Genomic DNA, 26,556 nt, shown 5'->3' with positions numbered 1-26,556 from the left:
GTCTTATTTCTCAGTTTAGAGAATAGGAAGATATTTCAGGAACCAGCTGGATGTCCAGCTGATGTGCCTTCCTGTTTCGACTTTTTTGATTGAAGCATTGCTCAGCTGAAAGGGCACTCGACTGTGCATCAGTCGTAGTTATTTTTCGACTTTAATCCAGTTTCAAAGACTGCCCACATAGCCTAATGATTAGTGTCACTGCCATCGGAGCGGAAAGAACCGGGTTCTGTTCCCGATGTCTTCTCGGATCTTTCTGAGGTAGAGATATCTGGAACGTGGCTCACTTAACTTCGTGAGATCAAAAGAGGAACTGCTTAAACAAGAAAGCGAGGACATCATCAGTACTCATCCACCGGCAGTAACGGCTAGAGGTACTGGTGAAATGTTGAGTACATATCCCACGATCACATACTTTTCTTACCTTGCAGGCAGCAATCTGCCTGTGGGAACAAGCTGTGAGTTGTGCTTACGTTTACTCCACTTTCAAAAGCTCCGATAATGAAGCACTACTGTGGCCAGTTACCGATGTGCCTTTCTCTGGTATCATCTCACCACTTTCTTTTGTAAGCGCTCCCAAGTACTTGGCCATGGTTTACATTTTTTATCTAATTCAAGAGATATTATTCATTGAAGTGTTAAAGACTGTAACGTCCCTTTGAATTACGTGCAATACCACTTACGTGAAATTAAAACATTACCGACGTACAGGCTGTTCCACTAAATTTCGGGAGAACTGCTGGATGTTATATCTTGCTGGCACGATATTTCGGCACAGTGTCTTCTGGTCATCTGTAAGTGAATTCATTCAGCTCTTCTATTTAAGATCCCGCCGGCACATGCATGGTCTTCCTAGTTGGCAATTTGCGTGGCTTGCTTGAGCTCATACGCTTCTGCTGTAAGTCTGCGTGCTGCTCTGTGCGTCCTCCTCTCTGATATCAGAACGATTGTCTTCGCACGGTAAGATCGCCGATTTGCAGAGCACGAAGTTATCTGTAATCACGTCCTATGCAGAATTTAACTAGAAAAATGTTTCGAATGGCTCTAAGCACTATGGGACTTAACTTTTGAGGTCATCAGTCGCCTAGAACTTAGAACTACTTAAATCTAAATAACCTAAGGACGTCACACACATCCATTCCCGAGGCAGGATTCGAACATGCGATCGGAGCGGTCTCTCGGCTCCAGACTGTAGCGCCTAGAACCGCACGGCCACTCCGGCCGGCCAGAATTTAAGAACATGGTGGGTCATGTACACTTTCTTTCATACGTGCTCTCCATTATTTTACGTGTTATGTTATTGTTTAGTCTGTTAGTGTGTGAAGCGAATTGGCTTTCCCTAAATCGAACTGAATCTAATTTATGCTTCTGACAAGCAGAAATTTTATGTTATTTATCACACCTGTCGTGAGTGTACTTTAGTATTTAATTGTAAAACATCCCGAATGTTGGCCTGGACGTGTATGGCCAAATCCAGGCCTCACCTGTACATTTAGGTACTCGTAAGCACTTTTACCCGCCGTATAGGAAACGGTGTTAAATTTTAGGCACTTCAACAGTGTTTTGTGGACCTCACTCAGTTTAGTTTGAAAAGCATAGGGTACTCAAACTATAGAATGTGTTGTGGCGTAGCAAGACAGCCACGCCACGGAAGTAGCCGAAAGGCACGCGTTTAGTTACCGCAGGCAAGAGATAGGTCTGTAACAGGATACGTAATGAATGCTATAAAGAAAAGTACGTAGCTTCTGGAATACTTAACTTTAATCCATACTTGTGGTACATCGCTCTTGACGATACAAGCGAGACTCTGTAGATACATGCAATGTTACTGATGGCGCCTTGCTAGGTCGTAGCCATTGACTTAGCTGAAGGCTATTCTAACTATCTGCTCTGCAAATGAGCGAGGCTTCGACAGTGTGCATCGCTAGCTACGTCGTCCGTACAACTGGGGCGAGTGCTAGTCCGTATCTCGAGACCTGCCTTGTGGTGGTGCTCGGTCTGCGATCACACAGTGGCGACACGCGGGTCCGACATGTACTAATGGACCGCGGCCGATTTAAAGCTACCACCTAGCAAGTGTGGTGTCTGGCGGTGACACCACAGAATGTCTTATAAAATCGTTATACAAAAGTGTGGCTACGATTTCCCTAAAAGTACCAAGTCCTTCTCTGGAGCGAAGAAATACAAACTTTGAACTTCATGAAATATGGTCTGGCGCCTTAGCTTCAACTGTATCTCCTTAGAACGTTACGAAAGACAAAAAAGAGAGATAAATAAGCCCGGTGGTCTACTCAGTCCAGTACTGCGAACTTCCTACGAAATCACTGCAAATCAGAAACATACTGCGCACACCCACAGTACGCATATACACCTTTATTGCAGTGAAGCAAAACTCTACATATCAGATTTTGTCGGCTGACTTCATTTTACCTCACCCGGTAATAGTAACGTTGAATGAGGCAAATACCTCATTAATGATTTCAGTGAAATGACAAATTGCTCTTGCCATTACGTTTTGAACCTAACCAGATAAATTATTCACGTTTCCGTAAATTTCTCACTGATTAGCTTTCGGCGAAAATATATCGATGCTTCTGCACTTTACAGCGCAACAATCCGTCCATGCACAGACGGACATTTGTACTTAATGAAGACAAACAAATGCGCTAATTATCATCAATATCTGAAACGCATTGGGTCACATAACGGTAAATGTAGAGTCGTGGAATCATTATTAAAACCACAGATGTCAATGCATTTGCGCGTCAAACCACAATCACACAATTGCAACTGCGATACCTGATTGTTCTTGTGTGTGTGGGTGGGAGGGGGGGAGGGGGGGCGCACTGATTATGTGAATGTAAAGTAGCACGCTGCCGAAACTACGGTTCGATGGTTATGATACAACACATAAATGACGTAGTGAATGGTAGGATTAATGGTAGTATTACTAGCATTGATAGGGAAAGAAACATAAAGGGATGTGTGTGAGAGAGAAAGTGGGAGCTGACGATTTCTCTTTGTTTGGTAACAATTAGAGCCGCACATTCTTCAGTGTTATTTCATTGTGTATTTCCTATTCTTACAGAAAATAAATTGTATTTTATAAGTAATGAAAATGAGTCGATTGGGCAAGTTCTTCGCTTTTATGTAACCGGGGCAATTACTTTCGATTCAAGTACGGCTTATATGCTCAGTAAGAAAAATCTATGTAATTATTGTTGTTACTTTGTACTGAGTTGAACGTTCCTCATCATGATCAAAGGCTCCCGAAGTGTAAACAGCTCCAGTGACGACTTCGTTCAAGTCTCTGTCAGAAGTCGTTTTAGAAGTGCCTGATGAAACCGATGATGCGCCTTTCTAGAGACTAGACTGCTCATCAGGTAAGGTCGCAGACATAGTAGACATCGACGTTTCATTATTTGTTTTAAAAGTGCTCCTCGAAATTATTCCTTATCACTGTAAAGCTTCTTGAGTCACATGTTTCATAAGAATGTGACAGTCTCTACACTTATGAAGGTGGTCTCGTAGACAAGTAGCCACTGCGTTATGATATGGGTTACGCAGTAGTTACAAAATGGTTCAAATGGCTCTGAGCACTATGGGACTCAACTGCTGTAGTCATCAGTCACCTAGAACTTAGAACTACTTAAACCTAACTAACCTAAGGACATCACAAACACCCATGCCCGAGGCAGGAATCGAACCTGCGACCGTAGCAGCAGCGCGGCTCCGGACTGGAGCGCCTAGAGCCGCACGGCCACCGCGGCCGGCGCAGTACTTACACGTGGCTTCTGTCTTGTTTTCGATGGTCCTCGTATTGTACAATTCCCACATTTCCAAACGATGACGCATGCTGAAGAACAGTGGTCACCTATTAATGTTCCGCAGATTACACGGCCCATTGCGTGTCCTCACTCAGCTTCTATACGTTTCAGTACTTCAGGTATCTAGCGGAATCTTGTAAAAAAATGATTGCACACGTAAACAAAGTGATCGAAATGAGGTGACGCTCAAGACTTACGCAACACACTTCACGTTCAGGTTTTATCTTTACTGCCAAAGACTACCGTGAAAACTATTGTAATCTACGCTTACTTATGATAGTCTACGATAACCTTCGGTAGTTTTACAACTATACGTGAAATTACGCACATGTCTGGTAGGAGGCGAGCAGGACAACACATATCCTTTGTCAGTTACAATTCAAGGGTTTACCAACACCCAGCGTTTCATGTCGCTAGCGGTGGCCACTGGCATTACAGATTTTCTTAAGCGAAGAATCAGTGTGGAGTTTTGGCATTATCTTGTTTAACTCGAACTCGTGTTTCTGATACGAATTTTAAAAAGTAAACTCTTTCTACAAGAGTGTCCACTAACTCAGAATACAATTAAAAATTCCGAAGGCGAGCAAAACTAAAAGACATTGCACTTACTTAACTAAATTAATGAAGATACTTGCCGTATTCACCGAAGTTAATAGGTTCGTGTGAGCGGTATATACTGACCGAAAGTTCCATTCCATCTTCTCGACTGCTCATAAAGATGAGACGTAGAAACAATGTCTCTTGTAAAATATCACTAAAATTTGTTGATGATTTTTTAAATAAAACTGTTCCATTTAATATCATTTTGTTTCAATATTAGTCCACACAACTTCCAAATAGTTTGTAAAAACGAGATCACCCGTCAGACATAACAGTTTCTATCAAGCTCTAGTTAATTAGTTAGTTACGCGTTCTATAGATAATTTGAACAATTCTTTTATCGAAATTATGTGGAAAGTGTAACTTTACGGGACACGTGTACAACATTAATGAGCATATTATCGTTTTATTACTACTCGTGCAACTAATCTTAAAATCAAGTGGTTTTTTAGCAGAAATTCTTCAATGGAATAGGGGCCGTCCAGGAGAAATGACTTTAAATTAAATTTAAAACTTGTATCGCTACTTGTCAGACATTTTGTGTTATATCGGACATATGACAAAAAAATTTTATTCCTGCATATTGAACTCCTCTCCGAGCCACTGACAACTTTAACAGTGGCTAATAAAGATCATTTTCCCCTCTAGTATGTAGGTATGTACATCACTGTCCTTGTCAAATTGTTATGGATTATTTATGACAAATTTCGTTAGCGAACATATGTAATTTGACGGCGTATTAAAATGCCTAGCTCCTTGAAGAGGTACCTACATGACGTCCGTTGGTGAACAGAAGATACTATTCTTACTGCTCGTCTTTGTGCAGTCAATACTTTGCAAGATTAGCAATTATACGAAGAGCAAAAGTGGCTAAATTTCATTGTTTGAGAAACTCAGTAATATGCTTCTTCCAGTTCCATTTTTCATCAACATGTACACCCAAAAACTTGGAGCATTCAACCTTACTTACTGATTCCCACTCATGTGCTACATCTTTTGCTGGTATGGCTCTATTTGTTATACAGAACTGAACGCAGAGTGTTTTTTTTTTTTTTTTCAAAAAGTGAGGGAAAGGAAAGTCCATTTCCTGAGAATCACTTATAACTCCTTCGAAAATATAATTTACTTACTCTTCTGTTGCTTTGTCACTAATGTTATTTATCGTAATAGTAGAACTGTCTGCAAAGAGTAGCAATTATGCTTGTTGAATGTTGAGTGAAAGGTCATTCACATACATAAGGAATAGTAGTGGTCTCAAAATTGAACCCTGTGGGATTCCCTTTGTGATTTTTTTAACCCTTTTCTATCTTTCCAACACTGAATTATTCAGCATAACCTTTTATATTCTGTTTCTCAAGTATCATTAAAATCAGGTGTAGGTAAAACCATCAGTTCCATAGAACTTGAATTTTTCTAACAGAGTATCATAATCTACACAAGCTAATGCCTTGGAAAGATCAGAAAGATACCAAGCAGTGATATATTATTGTTTGAGGCTTACGCGTTTTGTGAATGAATGCATAAATAGTGTTGTTGGCTGAGCATCCTTTCTGGAATCCAAACTGTGGTATGCTAAGTAAATTGTTTTCACTAAGTGTGCGACTATCCTTGAGTTCATTTATTTTTCGAATATTTTGGCAAAGATATCAGTAAGGAACTAGGATGATAATTGTATAACTCTGTCTTGTCACTTTTCTTATGAAGTGGTTTATTAACTGCATTTTTTAACCTGTCTGGAAAAAATCCCTATGCGTGCGATGCATTACATATATCACTAAGGACATTACTTATGAAGTGGAACAGTTTTTCATAATTCTGTTTGAAGTTTCATGAGTCCCACAAGAGCTTTCGTTTTTTAGAATTTTTGTAATTGTATTTATTTCAAGTAATTTTAATTTATTCTCTTGCTTCTTCAACTGAACCATTTAAGTGTATATTTGTTGTTACGTTTAGAAAGTGATAGTTAAAAATACTTTTAACTTGTGAATTATCAGCCAAAACATTGTCATTTAATTTAGTTGTTACGGAATCTTGTACACTAGCTGGCTGTCCTGTCTCCATTCTGACAATGCCTCATAATCACTCATCTAGAACGCACACAAAAAGACGGCTTAAGATGCTACAATGAAATAAAAGTATTACTATTTCTTTGTGCCACGTTTCCAACATTACTTCAGATATCTCATCTAGCCAAGCATGGGTGCATAAGGGTCACGTTAGGACCTCTGATATCGACAGATCGTGAATTGTTCACTTCCCGTCTGCTTAAAAGGAAAGAAACTTTAAAAAACAAAATTAAATATTTAATGTCAAGTCAGTAATTCGCCACAGATTACTTAATTTTAAGGACATTGTAGTTATGTTTGTGATTAAAAAAACGCTTGTGTTTCTTTTGACAGAAAGAATATAGATAAATAATTCGAGAATTTGACATAATGTCTAAACTGGCAAACCTAATCCGTGAAACGCTCCCAGATACAATCTATAAAGTAAAATTTATGGGAGAAATTTCACAGCCTTTCAAAATAAAATCGGGTGTACGAGAAGGTGATGGCCTATTTCCAGTTCTTTTTAATAGTGTGTTAGAGAAAATAGTAAGAATTTGGAACCGAAAACTTACTGCAGAAACAGAAAATATAAACAACAGAGAAGACTTTCGGGGAAAAGTTTTGAAAAGAGAAGGATTCCAAGGCAGGGTAGCTAAAAAGACTGGTTCAAAATGGTATGCAGACGGAGAGAACAAACTTAATGAACACATGAAAGCATACCGGAAGAAAAGGAAAGAACAAAGAATGAAGAACTGAAATTGGAACATAGTCCTCAGATGGCCTAATCGCAGAAAAGAAAAACCACGAACACATACAGATTAAGTTACAGTAGATAAACAAATGTGATATGATTTTCTAATTTCTCATTATTCTTAATCAAACCTAGTTCTGTTTTTATAATAGACACGCTACATTAATGTCATGTGCTACAAATTGTTAATAATTTTCTCGTATGTCAGATTATAATTAGCTATACTTACCATCAGCTATTTGACATAAGAAGTTCCGTATTCCTTTCGGTAAATTACATGCCTCACCCTTTAACATTTCACTTTCGTTTCATTAATAATTACGTCTCGGGCTCTGGTCTCTTTTGTTTTCCTGTCTCCCCTGGTAATTCCCAGAAAGCATCAAATCATTATACCCTGCGTGCCGCGGAGTTTGTCAGTGGTTTTCAAATTTGAAGTCTCACTGGCGTAAGTCATTTCAGGTAGATAATGTGCATTTCTGAGTGCTGCGTGTGAACAGAGAGGCGTGCAAGTTTGACCGTAGGGTTATGAAGGGGACGACGTTGAGAGAGGGCCATAATCTTTGCGACGGGGGCTACAGTAGATGCGAGTTGTTGTTGACGGTGGACGAAGGAGTGTGTGTATAGCTTCCCACAGCTTGCAGCGATGTGAGTGGGTGGTGAGTGTGGCCGTGTTTTGTGCGCAGGACGGCGACGGCGCGCGGCAAGGCGGAGCTGGCGGACATGGCGGCGGAGCACGCGAGGGAGGACTCGGACATCGCCCGCGAGACGGCGCGCCAGTTCGCGCCGGACTTCCAGCAGCCCGGTAAGCGTGCGGCGGGGGCCGCGAATCTGACTCACCACACCGCTCCCTCACATTGCCCGTATTCAGGTCACCGTACCCTCCTCCTGTCTTTACTAACCATAGTCGTAAAATTGCAGAATCGCTGGCAAACATTATGACAGTGTGTGCTGGTATAACAGTTCGTGCGGGTGGTGATGACCACTTCAAATGAATAAGGAACATTCGATTATCCATCACTTTCAGCTCTTTGTGATTTTCCTCTGTAGACGAAAGACCACTAGAGCTGACATGATATCAGTATGATCTACACTACTGGCCGTTAAAATTGATACACCACGAAGATGACGTGCTACAGACGCGAAATTTAACCGACAGGAAGAAGATGCTGTGGTATGCAAATGATTAGCTTTTCAGAGCATTCTCACAAGGTTGGCGCTGGTGGCGACACCTACAACCTGCTCACATGAGGAAAATCTCCAACCTATTTCTCATACACAAACAGCAGTTGACCGGCGTTGCCTCGTGAAACGCTGTTGTGATGCCTCGTGTAAGGAGGAGAAATGCGTACTATCACGTTTCCGACTTTGATAAAGGTCGGATTGTAGCCTATCGCGACTGCGGTTTATCGTATCGCAACATTGCTGCTCCCGTTGGTCGAGATCCAATGACTGTTAGCAGAGTATGGAATCGGTGGCTTCATGAGGGTAATACGGAACGCCGTGCTGGATCCCAACGGCCTCATATCACTAGCAGTCGAGATGAGAGGCATCTTATCCGCATGGCTGTAAGGGATCGCGCAGCCACGTCTCGATCCCTGAGTCAACAGATGGGGGCGTTTGCAAGACAACAACCATCTGCATGGACAGTTCGACGACGTTTGCAGCAGCATGGACTATCAGCTCGGAGACCATGGTTGCGGTTACCCTTGACGCTGCATCACAGACAGGAGCGCCTTGGATGGTGTACTCAACGACAAACCTGGGTGCACGAATGGCAAAACGTCATTTTTTCGGATGAATCCAGGTTCTGTTTACAGCATCATGATGGTCACATCCGTGTTTGGCGACATCGCGGTGAACGCACATTGGAAGCGTGTATTCGTCATCACCATACTGGCGCATCACCCGGCGTGATGGTATGGGGTGCCATTGGTTACACATCTTGGTCACCTCTTGTTCGCATTGACGGCACTTTGAACAGTGGACGTTACGACCCGTGGCTCTCCCCTTCATTCGATCCCTGCGAAACCCTACATTTCAGCAGGATAATGCACGACCGCATGTTGCAGGTCCTGTACGGGCTTCTCTGGATACAGAAAATGTTCGACCGCTGCCCTGGCCAGCACATTCTCCAGATCTCTCATCAATTGAAAACGTCTGGTCAATGGTGGTCGAGCAACTGGCTCGTCACAATACGCCAGTCACTACTCTTGATGAACTGTATCGTGTTGAAGCTGCATGGGCAGTTGTACCTGTACACGCCATCCAAGCTCTGTTTCACTCAATACCCAGGCGCATCAAGGCCGTTATTACGGCCAGAGTTGGTTGTTCTGGGTACTGATTTCTCAGGATCTGTGCACCCAAATTGCATGTAAATGTAATCACATGTCAGTTCTAGTATAATATATTTGTCCAATGAATACCTGTTTATCATCTGCATTTCTTCTTGGTGTATCAGTTTTAATGGCCAGTAGTGTACGTAGAGTACGCGAAAGACCGTGGTCATAGTCTTGCGGCATTGTACCGCAGGGCGCTGAAGGACCGAAGCGTTCCTAGTGATTGGAAAAATTCCGCTTGCCCGTTTTCTAGAAGGGTCGTCGAATAGACGCACAAAACTATAAGACTGTATCTCTGACGTCCTACTGTTATTTCATATTCGCGTATTATTGCCATTTCTGGAGCTCCAAAATGTCCTCTGTAGAAATCAACATCGGTTCCGAAAGCAACGATCGTGTGAAACCCAGCTCACAGATCCAGAAAGCAGTACATACCGGCGTGCAGGTAGATGCCGTGTTCCTTGACTTCTGTAAGGCGTTCGATACGATTCCGCACTGCGGCCTAATGAATAAAATACGGGCATACGGAATGTCAGAACAGCTATGTGATTGGGTTGAAGAGTTTCTAAGAAACAGAACAGAGTATTGAAGCAACTTCAGACTTGTCCCACAGAAGTATTACAGGATTATTACTTTTCATAATATACAGGGGTGATTCTTATAAACGTTTAAATAACCGCGAAGCGCTGAAGATGACGCTGGGACACGTAACTTAATATGAGGCGCATGGGACCGCAAATGTCGGGTAATACCTTAAAAGTAGATGACAAAAGTTGAACAAATGACGTCACCAGATGACGTACCTCGCCGCACGTGCAGCGATTGGTCTTGTCGATTCTGCTCTCGCTGGTAGGGGGCAGTGCTACCAATCACTCCATCACACTACTCTGTTTTCGTAAGTGTTAACCGATTCATCGTAGTCCTGTGTTACCGCTACCGTGAGCGCTACTGTCTCACACGGATAATGCAAGAACGAAAGCAGGGTATCCTACCGGAGCGACATGTAGCACTGTTCCCCATCGGCGAGGATAGGATCGACACTTCCAACCACTGCACTTGTGCCGAGGTACGTCATCTGGTGACGTCACGTGTTCAACATTTGTCATCCATTTTTGGGGTATTTCCCGACATTTGCGATCCCAGGCTCTTATATCAGATTACATGTCTCAACCTTATCTATGTCGCCTCATGGATTTTTGAACGTTAATAAGAATAAACATGTATATAACTCAAGTTCCATGTGGTTTTACGAGTATCATGCATACAGAGAAATCACATGGCTAGAAAAGTGACCGACATAAACAGTTGTAGTGCGTATAAATAGGCAGAAACACCCATCATTGAATGTTTACTCAGTTGCAGAACAATCACTGGAGGCAATCTCATCCGATAAATAAATTAGACTATTCGTATGGAGCGATTTAAAGTGGAAATACCACATAAAATTAACCCCATGTAAGGCAGTCGTCAGGCTGAGATTCGATGGAAGAATCCTCAGCAAATGTAGTGCACCGATGAAGGACGTAGCTTACAAAACCCTCGTTCGACAATATTTGAATAATGCTCGTCAGTCTGGGATCAGTTCAAGAGAGAACTCAGAGAAAAGTAGGGAAGATCCAAAGAAAAGCAGCACGTTTCGTTAATTACATAGACTCGAAGTGGCTTGCACAGATAGATCTGTATGTAGAAGATGCTGCTCCATGGTCTCTCGACCATGCAGCTGGATTGGTAGGTCGTTGTAGGACTCCTTCTTACGCACGTCTCTTTTTTTTATTTTTCTGTTGAGAAATGGAGCCACTCCACAACCGCACTTGCATCGTGACCATCCCAAAAAGTTACACTATCACCTCTGCGAAAGGGTTAATTTTCTGTCTAGTTTCACAGGATGCGTGTCTCTGATGTCCAAATGTTCACATGTCTCGCTGTTACAATAATTAACATGGTCCCATGTGGGACGTAGTAGATATAAAAATTTTAAGAGGTAGCTGTTTCGGCGCAGGGGGAAATAATGCCAAGCACGCGCTCTGGGGAAAGAACCTGTGCAGCCTGTTGGACGGGAGTGGAACGCTGCCATCAGTCACAGTTCCTGTATGGGTGTGGGGATATGTTAGTAGTGGGCAGACTTTTAATGTTTCTGGCACCCCCGATGTCTCCTGGGCCAGATCCAGTGTCTTCGTTAGTGTAATATGTCAAGGTCGTCATTAGAGGAGTCAATTTGATCATAAACTCGGCCATTCACTATAGAATTGCGTCTGCGTGTGTTCTTAGGTCCTGACCCGGAGGGCGTGATATAAGTGTTTGGAATGCCATCCCCACAGCTCCACACCTCAGAACGCGTCGTGGGGATGGCTCGCTCCCGGCGTTCGAGTGGAGGACAGTCAGGGCTCAGCCTTCGCGCTGCTCGGTGTTCTGCCCTAGCTACGTTTGGAGCAGCTTTCCAAAAGCCTTGGTCGGATTCGGAAGGATCCGTATTATTTTTTAATTTATTTCTGGAACTTATTTTTCTCTTTGCACTCTTTCTGTGCAGAGGTGGACGGGTGGAGGGTATTCGGCAATCAACTTCGTTTTTTTTATTTTTTATTTTTTTTAATGGAAACATTTCATAGTGTTAGCGCTCACAGAGTAGATCTTCACTCGAAAAATTCACTAATATAACTACACCGTTCATTTGAGAAAAAAATTATGGAGGAATAATGCGTTCAAAATTATGATCAACTATATTGCTCTTGATGCGGAATAACTGGCGCAGCCCCCCTATGTTAAAGCCAATCTCGAAGGAAAGGTGTATTGCTAACGCAATCAGTGTCCATTCTGTGTACATCCCTTCCTCTCTGCTGCACTATACACCTATTTGAACGTGCTGTCCATATCCAAGCTTTGGTCTCCCTCTACGGTTTCTATCCTCCACGTTTCTTTCGTTTACAAAATTAATAAGTTCCTGATGCCCCAGGGTGAGTCCTATCAACCTTTTTTCTTTTAGTCAAATTGTTCGATAAAGCTCTTTCTCTCCGATTCGGTTGTGTACCTATTCGTTCTTTATCCTATGCAATATTCAGTACAATTTTGCGTCAGTGTTACACTTCCGCGTTACGCGACGTTCCAAACAAGTAATTCGAGAAAAGACACGCAAGAACTGACATTTACATCCAACGTTAAAAAAGTCTCTTTTCCGAAAATATTTTCTTGCAATTGTCAGTGTGTGTTTTATATTCTCTTTAATTTTGCATCAAACAAAAAACTTCTGTACTACTATTTATAGTCCCACTTCCTAATCTACTTCCCGCAGCGTCATCTGACTTAAGTGAACTACGCTCCATTGCCTTGCTTTGCTTCTACTAATGTCGACCTTATAAAATGTTTGCAACAATCCATTCCGTTCAAATGTTCTTCGAAGTCCCTTGCAGTTTCTGACAGAATTACAATGCCATTGACAAAGTTGAAAATTTTTAGTTCTTCTTCCAGAACTTTAATTCCCTTGGGAAATATCTCCTTGGTTTACTTTACTGCTTGCTCAGTATATAGACTGAGTAACATGAATAAAAGGCGACAACCCTGTATCACTCCATTTAGAAGGGCTACCTCCCTTTGTCCTCTGCTCTTTGATCCTTATAGCTGCAATCTTGTTTTGATACAAACAATAAATAGCTTTCCACTCACTGTATTTTATCCCTGATGACGTTATTATCCTGTACCGTGTGTTGAGAAAGAAATCTGATGTTGTTTAAAGGACAACATTGTGGAATTAGCAAAAATTGTTGCAATTAATATTTTTTTCCGGAACAAGTAGTTTTGCTTAAGGGATCATCTTCGTCCCGAATTAACATCAAGTAAACTTTAAGGAAGGTTCCCTGGCGTCATATACACTATTGTTTACTAGTTGTAGCATCTGTCATATTCTGACACAACTGTTATATCATACATTTTCCAGCGGTCAACACGTGCAGAACTCGACAGTGTACACCGAGGCGACAGGAGTCATGTGATACCTCAAAATCTCTTGTCGGAACTCCTTTTGCCCGGCGTAGTGCAGAAACTCGAAGTGTCATGGACTCAACAAGTCGCTGGAAGTCCTCTGCACAACAAATTCACCCATTGTGACTCTATAGCCGTTCGTAATTGAGAAATTTTTGCCGTTGTGGGATTTTGTGCACGAACTGACGATTACGTCCAAAAACGTTTGATGGGATTCGTCTCGGGCCGTCTGGGTGGCCTGTTCTTCAAACCGATCGTAAACAGCTGTGGTCCAGTAACATGGGGATTGTGATCCATGAAAATTCCATCATCCTTTAGAAACATGAAGTCCATGAATGTCTGCCTGTGGTCTCCAAAAAGCCGAACATATCCACGATCAATTGAGTTGGACCAGAGGACCCGGTCCATTCCATGTAAACACAGCCCACACCATTATTGATCCACCACCAGCTTGCACAGTGCCTTGTTGACAACCTACGTCCGTGGCTTCGTGGACTCTGCGCCACACTGAAAACTACCATCAGCTATTACCGGCTGAAATCGGGACTCAGTTGACCAGGTCATCGTTTGCCAGTGGTCTGCGGTCTAGCCGATATAGTTACGAGCCCAGGAGAAACGCTGCAGGCGATGTCGTGCTGTTAGCAAAGGCACTCGTGTCGGTTTTCTGCTGCAGCAGACCATTATCTCCAAATTTCGCCTCATCGTCCTAATGGATACCTTCGTATTACGTCCCGCATTGATTTCTGCGGTCATTTCACGCAGTGTTGCTTGTCTGTTAGCACTGACAACGCTACGCAATCTCTGCTGCTCTCGGTCTTTAAGGGAAGGCCGTTGGCGACTGCGTTGTCCGTGTTAAGAGTCGGTATTCTCGGCACTCTTGACTCTGTCGATATCCAGATACTCATTTCCTTACCGATTTACGAAATGGAATGTCCCATGCGTCTGGCTCCAACTACTCTTTCGCGTTCTGAGTCTGTTAATTCCATTCGTGCGACCGTAATCACGTCAGACACATTTTCACATGAATCACCTGAGTACAAATGACTGCTCCACCAATCCAGTGCCCTTTTATACCTTGCGTACGCGTTACTACCACCGTCTGTATATGTGCATATCGTTATCCAATGACTTTTCTCACCTCAGCATATTACTCTGTTATGAATGTGCCCAAAGTCATACAATAACGTTTATGATTATTTGGTGGTTTCATAATGTCATTCTTTAAATACATTGAAGCTGTGCAGCATTGTTTATACAGGGTGTTTCAAAAATGACTGGTATATTTGAAACGGCAATAAAAACTAAACGAGCAGCGATAGAAATACGCCGTTTGTTGCAATATGCTTGGGACAACAGTACATTTTCAGGCGGACAAACTTTCGAAATTAAAGTAGTTACAATTTTCAACAACAGATGGCGCTGCGGTCTGGGAAACTCTATAGTACGATATTTTCCACATATCCACCATGCGTAGCAATAATATGGCGTAGTCTCTGAATGAAATTACCCGAAACCTTTGACAACGTGTCTGGCGGAATGGTTTATTCGTTAGCGAATGTCTCTCCTGCAGCAATGGTAGCGGCGCTGAGGGGTTGCCGCGTTTGAATTTTGTATGGATAGAGGTGTAAACTCTGGCGCATGAGACGATACGTGGACGTTGGCATCATTTGGACCGCAGCTGCAACACGGCGAACGGAAACCCGAGGCCGCTGTCGGATCACCTGCTGCACTAGCTGCGCGTTGCCCTCTGTGGTTGCCGTACGCGGTCGCCCTATCTTTCCAGCACGTTCATCCGTCACGTTCCCAGTCCATTGAAATTTTTCAAACAGATCCTTTATTGTATCGCTTTTCGGTCCTTTGGTTACATTAAACCTCCGTTGAAAACTTCGTCTTGTTGCAACAACACTGTGTTCTAGGCGGTGGAATTCCAACACCAGAAAAATCCTCTGTTCTAAGGAATAAACCATGTTGTCTACAGCACACTTGCACGTTGTGAACAGCACACGCTTACCGCAGAAAGACGACGTACAGAATGGCGCACCCACAGACTGCGTTGTCTTCTATATCTTTCACATCACTTGCAGCGCCATCTGTTGTTGAAAATTGTAACTACTGTAATTTCGAAAGTTTGTCCGCCTGAAAATGTACTGTTGTCCCAAGCATATTGCAACAAACGGTGTATTTCTATCGCTGCTCGTTTAGTTTTTATTGCCGTTTCAAATATACCGGTCATTTTTGAAACACCCTGTAGGTAATGTTGTTTGTTACACAGGTGGTTCTGAGACCCATGCTCCTTGTGACACTAAATTAATGTGTGAAGTACACCCTGTTTGTAATACGAGATGAGAAAAGTTTTGTGCCATGTTGCTTTCTCAGAGAGATGCCTGTTTGCCAGGTCTGGACCGTGTTCGGTATATCCCCAAATACCGACCGCCGCCAGAAGATGCGGTGCCTGCGAAGTCCATACTGCACCAGCCGTCGACCAACCAGCAGCAGCAGCAGCAGACCAAGGCGAACGAGACGAGCTTCTCGGTGCCCAACCAGTACCCGAGCCCTCAGCAGCAGCAGCAACAGCAGCAGCAGCAGCAGCAGTACGCCAACTACAACCAGGTGCCGCAGTCGCAGCCGACGCAGCAGCAGCAGCAGCAGCAGCAGTACGAGGCGCAGCAGAAGTACGGCCAGAACCCCTCCCAGTCGCAGCAGAACTACGTGTATGGCAGCCAGCAGCAGCAGCAGCAGCCAAACACACAGCAGCAGCAGAACTACCCCTACAGCCAGCAGCAGCCGTCCATCATCACCACAGAGGCCTCAGACAACAAGCCCATGGCCAACAAGGTAAGCGGCCTCAGCTCCGACACATGACTCACAAGAGTGGATTATTTCGTGGGTAGGTTTCACGAACAATGTATTTAGTAGACGTCTGCATACAATGCTGGTTAGCGTAGCGGATCGCGGCATGATGATCGCGTCATCTTGCCTGACAGCTTACCTATCAGGCTGTGCACAACTAAGCACACTCAACGCCATAGTCCTCACAATGTTGTAACCGAACTAGTTTGTGACTTACGGAGTTACACTATTTTGTCTCTTTAGCATATGGCTCGCATATCGTCACACAAGAGAACTTTTTTTTTACTTTGATACAGATATTTAACACTCAGAAAATAAAGTCACGGTTATTAGTGATTAAATTTACCATATTTACAAGGCAGAGAAGGCCACAGGCTTATGTCCAACTGTTCAACATACACAACTGATGCCTTATTTGCCAACAGGAACACCTCCTTTTGTACATTAAGTCACCGTTTCTTCCACTCTTTGTCCTTATTCTAGTGAGTGCAGACCAGATCTTTCAATGCTCTTCAAACCCCTGTGCCCTAGTCGAGATGCAGGGCGTCCTCAGCTGTTTTGTGGTAGCGTTGTTCTGCCTTATTTCTGTCTATCAGTCTGCTATTTTTGATCCGTTGTCCACAAGAGATTTTGCACCTTGTAGATGTGGGTGACAAGAGCGAAATCTGTTTTTACTGAGTGTAGGAATGTCATCATCTATACAGAGGTAAGGATTGTCAGCTATTTTTGTAAACTACTGTTTGAGAACAGCTTCACAGTGCAAAACTGGGAGACCTGTGTGGCCGAGAATAGGCAGCCAGAAAGTTGGACTATTTCTGATTGTTCCTGTGGTGGTGCGCATAGTATGGTTCACTGCGTATCGACGAGTTTGATGTATGGGCTGTTGATCCAGATTGCAGCGCAATATTCTACAACATGGTACAGTAGATCTGATTGGAGCTATGCAGCTCACATGCAATCAATTAATTGCCTTCTAATGGAATGCTGTTGCCTATTGTGGCATTATCCAGTGCTTACGCACAGACCAGACTCGTGTAACGCAATGTAAAACGGGACCCTAAGAAACTTCCCCAGATGGCGTCCTGGCGCTACAGTCCCGAACCGCACCGCAGGAAGCCGAAGGTCTGCGAGTCGGCAGTCTGGTGGCGACATTGCAGCTACAGTGTAGCAATGATAGTGAAACACATGAAAATACATGCATGGATTTCCACATTATATTCTAAATAACACGGAACTTAGCTGGAAATCGCATGGTAATGTTTGTAGCTCTCATTATACTGTTGACTGCTGTTTTATCACAGCATTATTTTGTTCGCTGTTCTTTTTCTCACAAACGTATGTCATTGATTCAGTATTGTGATCTGACACAACATAAACTGCTTCATATCGATCTTGCAACAAAGGCACTTTGTTTTCGTGGCTATTGGGTGCGGCCCTCCGAACAGAATGTGCTGGATAGAGTAGGCCCACGTAAGGAAAGAAAGGAGTGTCTCTTGTCTTTTTCATCTTCTTCCCGATTTGTTGCATCTTTTCTTTCTTCTACACTGTCGTCATTTTGACGATTATGATACTCATTTGACTTTAAGAAAGCTACTCAATAAAAAAGTACAATTTTTTGCCTCTTATAGTCTCACATCAGAACTTGATAATGAACTGATTTTCTTTTCGATATTTCTCATAGTTGGTGTGAAACGTGGTTCACTCACACATGTGCTTTAGGGTTGGAAAGATGTCTGCGCCTGAACAGAGCTCACCACCTCCTGGTGTACCATCGATAGTGACTAATCTCACTGCAAATCCAGCAATGTTTCTTCTGAATACACCTCAAGCTGAAACTGACACTACCTTGCGGAACTGAATAGTTGTGGAAAACGGTTACTAGCTTTTAACTTTTATTTATTTGTGTGCCACATGGGTTAACGTACCAGATAAGGTGATCTTACTAAGGATAAACTTTTGATAGTGGCTGTTTTAATGTCACTCAAACACTTGCATCTACCTACTTCATTGTAATGAATAGCTTATCAGCAGGAGAAACATTAGTCGAAATTTGTGTCCTACTTTCTCAGAGTACACCATAGTAGAAGCTCCAAAAGTGGAAACTTTCTGGATTAGAGTTGCGCTCTACCAAAACCACGGTTTGATAGTTTCGGTACACTACAAAAATGACGTAGTAAATGATAGTGTTGGTAGAATCCGTAGCGAAAGAAACGTAGATGAAGGTGTAACAGAGAAACTGTGAGTTGACGACTTCTCTTTGTTAGTCTGTTTATTTGATTGTTTTACACATAATTAGAACCGCACACCATTCACTGTTAGTTAATTGCGTATTACAGAATATAAATTGCATTTTATAAGTAGTAAATTATTAGTTTATTCCGTAACGGCTGCGCTTTTAAGTAAGCAGAGCAATTACTTTTGTTCCAAGTACAGTTTACATGCACAAACATAAAATAATATATAAAATTATTGTTATTATTTTGTACTCAATAAAACGTTCTTCATCATGAGCGAAGGCAAGAGTTTCCTGTAGTTACTGTTAAATCCTTACAGTTGTTTAAGAATAACTGAACCAGATTTTACATAATTTCCACGAAGTATCGAAGCGATATTTGATAGCTGTAAGACATATTTGTATTGTTTTCTTTACTTTTAGCAGAAAATCCCTCTATTACACGTTAGGAATCAACAATGTTTTGATAAAACCTGAATTAAACATTGACAGTTCCCGTTTCCTTTCGATACTATTTATTCTTAAGTAACAGACAGCAGGATAACTGCGTGAAACAAAAATGTTTCTTAGGTTACCCAGCCCTTCATACCTCCTGACTGAACACGAAGACGTTTCACGGCTTCCGGTCTTTAGGGAGAATCTAGTAAGACATTAATCGCATGCGTAAAGAAAGCGATCGTTATGAGATAACGTCGAAAGTATTCAACACACCCAACATACAGGTAACGAGGGTACAACCTTAACTGACCAAAGCTACTACGAAAATTACAGTAGTCTACGCTTGCTTATGGTAGTGTACAAGACCATACAGTAGTTTTACAACCCTAGTCTGGACTTATTCGGTAGAGTTAATCGACTTTGGATTTGTATTGGGAGAGCTCACGAGAAACAACAGCCGAATTACGTTTAACATTTATGGCATTCTGTGGGTGTTGCCAGTATGTTTCTCGTTTTTTCAGTTTTCTGAGTTTTAAATAATGATAAGCTACAACAACGCCCTTTTCCGAAGAGCACACGAATGAAACAGAGGCAGAAACGTGATTATTCACGTGTCTTGTTGCTTGCCACACCGCTCTAGTAGGAACGCGAGTGAGCGTCGTGTGGGCCGGCCGCGGTGGCCGTGCGGTTCTAGGCGCTCCAGTCCGGAGCCGCGCTGCTGCTACGGTCGCAGCTTCGAATCCTGCCTCGGGCATGGATGTGTGTGATGTCCTTAGGTTAGTTCGGTTTAAGTCGTTCTAAGTTCTAAGTTCTAGGGGACTGATGACCTCAGCAGTTGCCCGCATCTCGTGGTCGTGCGGTAGCGTTCTCGCTTCCCACGCCCGGGTTCCCGGGTTCGATTCCCGGCGGGGTCAGGGATTTTCTCTGCCTCGTGATGTCTGGGTGTTGTGTGATGTCCTTAGGTTAGTTAGGTTTAAGTAGTTCTAAGTTCTAGGGGACTGATGACCATAGATGTTAAGTCCCGTAGTGCTCAGAGCCATTTGACCCATTTTGAACCACAGCAGTTGAGTCCCACAGTGCTCAGAGCCATTTTGAGCGTCGTGTCGCGCGGCTTTTATCACAGCTCTGTCGTATTGCATACCCTATCGCCTCAGAGAATCACGCTGCGCTGGCCGGGCACCGTCTCATGCTCTGCCATGTGGCGTCTTTGAATTTTGATGCATGATAGAGCGACGTCGTCGTCAGCACGGCACTCTCCCCGCCGTTGTCACCTTTACAGACCTTGGAGCCGCCATTTCACCTTCAAGTAGATCCTTAGCTAGTCTCAAGAGCCTTCCTGTACCGCATTACACATTCTCCCACCAGGGAAAAATCTGTGGCAGTATCCGAAATTGAACCTGAGCCCTCCACGTAAGAGTTAAGCACGCTGGCCACCCGGCTATGGAGATGCAAATATTTTGCCCATAAACCATGAAACCATTAACATATGAGGCGCTAAAAACGTTGCCAGTTTATATACTTTGGAAATTAACCATTCTTAAGTACATGAACATTAACTCCATGACTCACAGAAAGATGAGTTCCATTAAATGCGCACAACACGTCGCATCAGATAATTCCCAGGTAATTTCCTAACAAATAATTTCAGACTTTAGTATCCCTGCCAACAGGCGTCCCGATAGAGGCAGACGAACTGACATGGGCAGAAAAGTGGAGTAGTTCATACACCTGCCACAAAAGGCGCACGTGTCGCGTCATACGGGCTGAGCCGCTGAAGGACATGTTTACTTGCGGGCGGCAGTAAGCGGAGTAGCACATGGATGAAACTCATATAGGGACTTTTGGTAACACTCCCTCGGTTCGCTGCCACGCCACCTGGAGCGCTGCAAGTTTATCATCTCGCTTTCTGATGGGCTCATTTTTAGTCTTCCATGTTTGTTTTCGTTTCATAGTTAACAGAAGTTGGTTTCACCACAGTGTGCTTCTGATTACGGCTCCTCGCATATATTACAGACTCCGAATTGCGTTGTAAATGTGTTACTTGTATTTTGATTGTGTTCTCGCATCCTTAATATTTTGAGGTGAAAATGATTCCAGATTTTTGTTTGTTTAATAAAACAGAAGCTGCTTTCGTTGCGTAGTATTCTGTAAACTAATATGTATGTCTTATTGCTGATGAATTTTAGCGTTAACTCCTCGATTTAAACGTACTGTAAGTATATAGCTTGTATTATACGTTATTGTCACGAAATGCCTTGCATGATGTTGCTTCTTGCCACTGAGCCCTATGCATTTCACAGAGTCTTGCACACTATGGATGCAGATGTAGATGAGTAGGCCCAATGCTTTATAGTCTTGGTGACTAAATTATTCTTCCTTCCAAATGCTCAAAGTTTTTCACACGTTAGTTACAAGTACTACAAACAGTACATTTTAGCAGACTTCAATGAAAACATCGGTGGCCTCCATTATACGTGAGAGTACGAAAAATGGATGGTATCAAAAATAAGACAAAATATGAACAATATGCTGACAGTGCATTTAAATTGAGCATTTTAGACATGGATTCATAAGCAGTCTCCGAACTCCGTCCGAACAGGCCTTGGAAGGCCCAACGATACCGACCGGCCGCCGTGTCATCCTCAACCGACAGGCGTAACCGGATGCGTAGATGGAGGGGCATGTGCTCAGCACACCGCTCTCACAGCTGTATGTCAGTTTACGAGACCGGAGCCGCTACTTCTCAGTCAAGTAGATCCTCGGTTTGCCTCTCAAGGGCTGAGTGCACCCCGCTTGCCAACAGCGCTCAGCAGACCGGATATTCACCCATTCAAGTGGTAGCCCAGCCCGACAGCGCTTAACTTTGGTCATCTGACGCGAACCGGTATTACAATTGCGGCAAGGCGGTTGGCATGGAGTCATTTACTCCACACAATTTTTACGGACGAGAGCAAAAATTAAGCAAAATCCGAGGAATATATGCAATTGAAATATTTCATGCAATTCAAAAAGTGCACTACCCACAAGAAGGTCGTAATCAGAAACAATTTCCCGTTGATAACAACCACAGGTCAAAAGTTGCAAGATTGGGTTTTACAAATACTCTTTACAAATACTCTTTACCACTAGACTACCAGACCCACCCACAAAGTATAAATGAAAAATACAATCTTCTGCTACCGTATTTCGAAAAGCAATCACACGGATTTCCGCGCCACATTTCCGATATTCAAAGTTCAGAGCCACGCCACTTGAAGTGCTGCTGTAGTTCTGTTTCTGTGATCTGCACTTCTCTTATTTCGGTATTCTGTGAGTCAACCCACTACGGCTCTAGCCTTGCGCTCGTGCCGAGAGTTGCGTGCTCATTCGTTAGCTGCGTGGAGAGTATATTGCCGTGCGCGTATGTACGTGGGTACGGACGCTCCGCTTGCTGTAGTTCAATTTGCACGGTGAGTTCGTTCCACTCACGGGCTTTTGTTTCCCGGTTGTTAGCTGTCAGCTATCCTCGCCGACAATATCGAGTATCGGCGTTGTCATGCATTCTGCAGATACTTAACACGAGAACAAGTACATATATGGTGTCTGTCCGGAAAAAAAATCGAATCCATTTTGATCCTGTAGCCAGTATGAACGAGACACATAGGAATCAAACACAGTAGCCGCCAGTGGACATTGATTTATATCAATAGGGCTAGTTGAAAATTTGTGACGGACCAGGAATCGAACCCTGATCTCTTGCTTATCAGGCAGATGTGCTGACCGCTACACCATCCGGACACTGAGGTCACCACAACCGCACGGACTATTCAAGCACGCCTTCCCTCCCATCCTAACCAGATTCTCAACTTGTACCACAACACACTACTGATGTAGGCCTAACGCCCCTGCTCATTTGCCACATTATTCGTGACATTTCGCCAATTCCCGTAAGAGTTCGAACTTGTTCTTCATCTGCACCGATGGGATCGTTGTCCGTCATCGCCTTAATTATGTATGTGGTACCAGTTGCTAGATCTAAGTCCTAACTTACACATGCGTTTTCTTTGCCGCATGTAGCCACTGAACGAGCTGAACCAGTAGTTCAGGTGCTGGACTCGTAATGAAGGGCAGTGGAGTTAAAATCCACGAGCAGACTTGTAACTTCGTGATTCTCGATATTTCACTAAATCACTTCTCGGCTGGTTCCTTAAACCGCCCTCGGACACACCGTCCCTAACCCTTGTCTAGTTGAGCTAATGGTAGTGTCATAATCAGTAACTACTGAGGAAATGTAAATCTCTAGCCATTCCTTGACAATATTATGAAAAGGCCTGTTTGGCCGAAAGTTTTGTTTGACAGTCCTTTTGTTGTACCTATATGAGAATCATCTCCGCTGTATGGTGAGGAGCAACTGTCCTTTCATAACATTGTCATTATTCCATCGTGGATTTTCCATTGCTTGATCTAACCATTCTTTCTTACCTGTAAGTGGCGTGCAGTACACAGAAATACTATTTTATACGATTGGTGATAACAGCGAAACATGTTAGTGCTTAACTCAACATTAAAATTTATATTAGCTGTATACGTATACAATAAATCACGTAATGAAACCTGATTACAGTTAGAAAGAATAATTTACATGAGACTGGATCTGCCACTGTGCACTGTTTTGAAAATTGCCCGACGCATTAAAACTGTGTGCCGGGCCTGAACTCGAACTCAGGACCGTGCGTGGCGGGCAGTGGTGTTAGCGAGTGAGCTGGCCAGCCACAATTCACGGCAATCCTCACAGCTTCAACCCTATCCACTTCTTTGTAAACCTCACAAAATATGTCCCGTGTCTTCTGCACAGTTTAAGCTGTTATAGCAAGTGAGTGAACTGCCCGCAAAAGGCTAGGGTCCGGACCGGTACACGGTTCTAATCTTCCAGGAAGTGCCAATAATTTACTTGATTTAGTTGCAGGAGAAGCGGTCAAGTCATATGCTAATGTAATAAGCCGTCAATGTACCTTAGAAGCGATCTAAAAAAAAATACGATCTTATCCGCTTAGTGCTTTAATTGTATTACGTACCATTACCTCTTGAAACAAACAGAAATATATTTCTGCTCTTTCTCCGCCAATGTGGAAACTTTTCTCTCACTTTATCACCCAGACCTTCTCGCCGATGACAGCCAGACACCTCATCTATGCTTAATCTGAATTTAGATTCCATCGAGAATGCAAATCGTTGCTCTGTATTTCCTCTGCACGCGTTAAGCACAGCATTTCTTCTTTTACATTAAAAATCACCTCCATGTTGTGGTTTCGTGGGTAGAGTGGTTCTAATGGATTAGACGAATATGGAAAGTATTGATAACGCATATCGTTAGTTACACGGATTTATGATGGTACGAGTTACTTATCGATAAAGATGCTCCTTTCTGAATAAGTTTAAGCTCTTTTAATGTAATTGGTATTCTAATTCCGCAGGAAACAGAAGTTATACTCATTTTTGCAATGAATAACTTTGGGAATCTGTTCAAACCTACACGCGCTCATTTCTCGTAGTTTTAGAAACTTAAATTACGTCTCAGAAAGGAGCGTATTTCTTGCTGTCATTACGTGGAAGTTTCAGTCCAAAGCTCCCGCGGCTCGTTTAGTTATCCTTCGTGGCGTCTGTTTAAAAAATTGTTTGCTTGTCATTTGTATCTGGTAACGGGCCCTACTAGACACCTCAAACTATCGCTGAAACTACGCTTGCTTGGCCCCGGAGTGCTTTTAAGTTATATTTCATTTTACCACAGTTTTCTTGCGGCATCTCTGTAAATGAGGAAACCTCTCATGTCATTCTGTATGTACCTGCTTTCACCTCTTGTGCTCGCTACCAAAGTGGAGTGAGTTTTTGTGTCATTATAGACAGCGATTTGGGTTATGTATGCCCTGTGCTGTCTTTAGTTGGTGGTCATATTTAGCTATGGTCACATAAAATCACTGTCGCTAGTGGGCTACAAAGATAATAAGGTACATGTGAGAAAAGTCGTGAAACGATAAGAACACACCACATCAACATTCGTCTCGGTACAGAAAGTAGGACACGGTGCCCCACTGCCGACTGGTAACGAAAGTCTGAACACACGGAATAGATTCCCAGATACGTGAGTGACTCGAAGGTATCTTAAGAGCACCACACCCTGCCTATCTAACACATGTTAATATAGGCAAGTATTTGACCCATGTCTGAAAAAAACTATTTGATGCAGGACCTTAATATTTTTACTGTATATTACATGATGCTAATAGAGTTAACTGTACTAAAATCTACTTTATCCATTTTATAGCTTTTAAGAAATACTTTTTTAAATTTATTAACAAAAAATATTAAGTCTTTTCTGCAGAAAATATTTTTTGTGAACTTCCTAATGGGGGAATATTAATGAATGTAGTACCAGAGGTGGATTTCTATGTTATGCACAGTCTCTGAAAATTTCATTCTTTTATCTATGATAGTTTCTGATATAAGGGGACATATGTACTGAAAATTTTAGTTTGTGGGAAATTGACTTTAAAGAAGAAACTTTTGAAACTTGTTGCTTACAGTTAATTAAAACAGTCCTTCTGCATATGATGGTCCTTCTTTGGCCTCTAGCAGGTCTTCCAGCTGATTTTTCACCTTCCTGGATGTTTGTCTTGCTTTCTTGGCCATATTAGATGCAGACCTGTCTGCATTCGCTATCCTCATTTTATCGCAATGTTGCTGCCCAGTCATCATATTTTCACCAGGATTAATTCCCAGCTTTTTCAGTACACAACACTTTCCAATATTACCACAACTGAATGTAATAACAGCATCATGAACTCCTAGTTTCATTATATGCATGCCTACAAATACAGTTTTAGGAAGGCGGTTCCAAATTATGATGTTTCTGTGTCTGCCCATGCAGACATTTCCTTAGAAGGTCAGGATGAGCCAAGTTTCTGAAAATAGGTTTAATTGCAGTAATAACAGTAGCAGGAAGAAAATGCTGGTGAGAATAAAATTCTCCAGTTGCCTGAGCCCTATTGTATTTGCAGCACGAATTTTCTCCTGATGGACACAATCCATGACATGGCTTATCATCAGTAGAGGACTTATGGAAGAATATGGCCCAAACGTCTCTCTTCATTGCCTCCAGATTTTCTTTATTTCTCCTAATTGCCTGCCCACAGTATACCTGCAAGTTTTCTATAACAACTACAATCACACTTGAACAAAACAAACCGCGTGTTTGAAAGCGTGTTGTTTACAAACAGCAGAAACGAATGAATACCTAACGTTGCATTCCACGGATAGCCAACACACTCGGGAGTAAAAAAAATCCCTAACGTGCAGTGTAGGGGATGTAAAGATCTAAAATATATGCAGAAAAGTGGGTGGCAGAAAAGTGGGCGTGGCACATAAACACACGTGGTAGGAAAATGCTCTTTAAATGCTCGAAAAAAAAATTTTCAGCAGAATCCTTTCCAGAGTACTTAAATAAAACCTTAATCCATCGAAATACGAT

General features: G+C 42.7%; 1 protein-coding gene across 1 annotated transcript in view; it reads left to right on the top strand.

The window, feature by feature from the left end:
- The window catches only part of LOC124615806 (junctophilin-1), an 873,471-nt gene that overhangs the window by 612,400 nt on the left and 234,515 nt on the right, over positions 1-26,556 (top strand). The window contains exons 6-7 of the mRNA XM_047143946.1: positions 7,907-8,025; positions 15,927-16,366. Coding sequence (XP_046999902.1) covers positions 7,907-8,025; positions 15,927-16,366 — 559 coding nt within the window. The remainder of the gene's footprint in view (positions 1-7,906; positions 8,026-15,926; positions 16,367-26,556) is intronic.

The sequence above is a fragment of the Schistocerca americana genome, chromosome 5 (genome assembly GCF_021461395.2).
Source record: "Schistocerca americana isolate TAMUIC-IGC-003095 chromosome 5, iqSchAmer2.1, whole genome shotgun sequence".
NCBI classification, from domain to species: Eukaryota; Metazoa; Arthropoda; class Insecta; order Orthoptera; family Acrididae; genus Schistocerca; species Schistocerca americana.
This window is presented reverse-complemented; position numbering and strand designations above follow the sequence as displayed.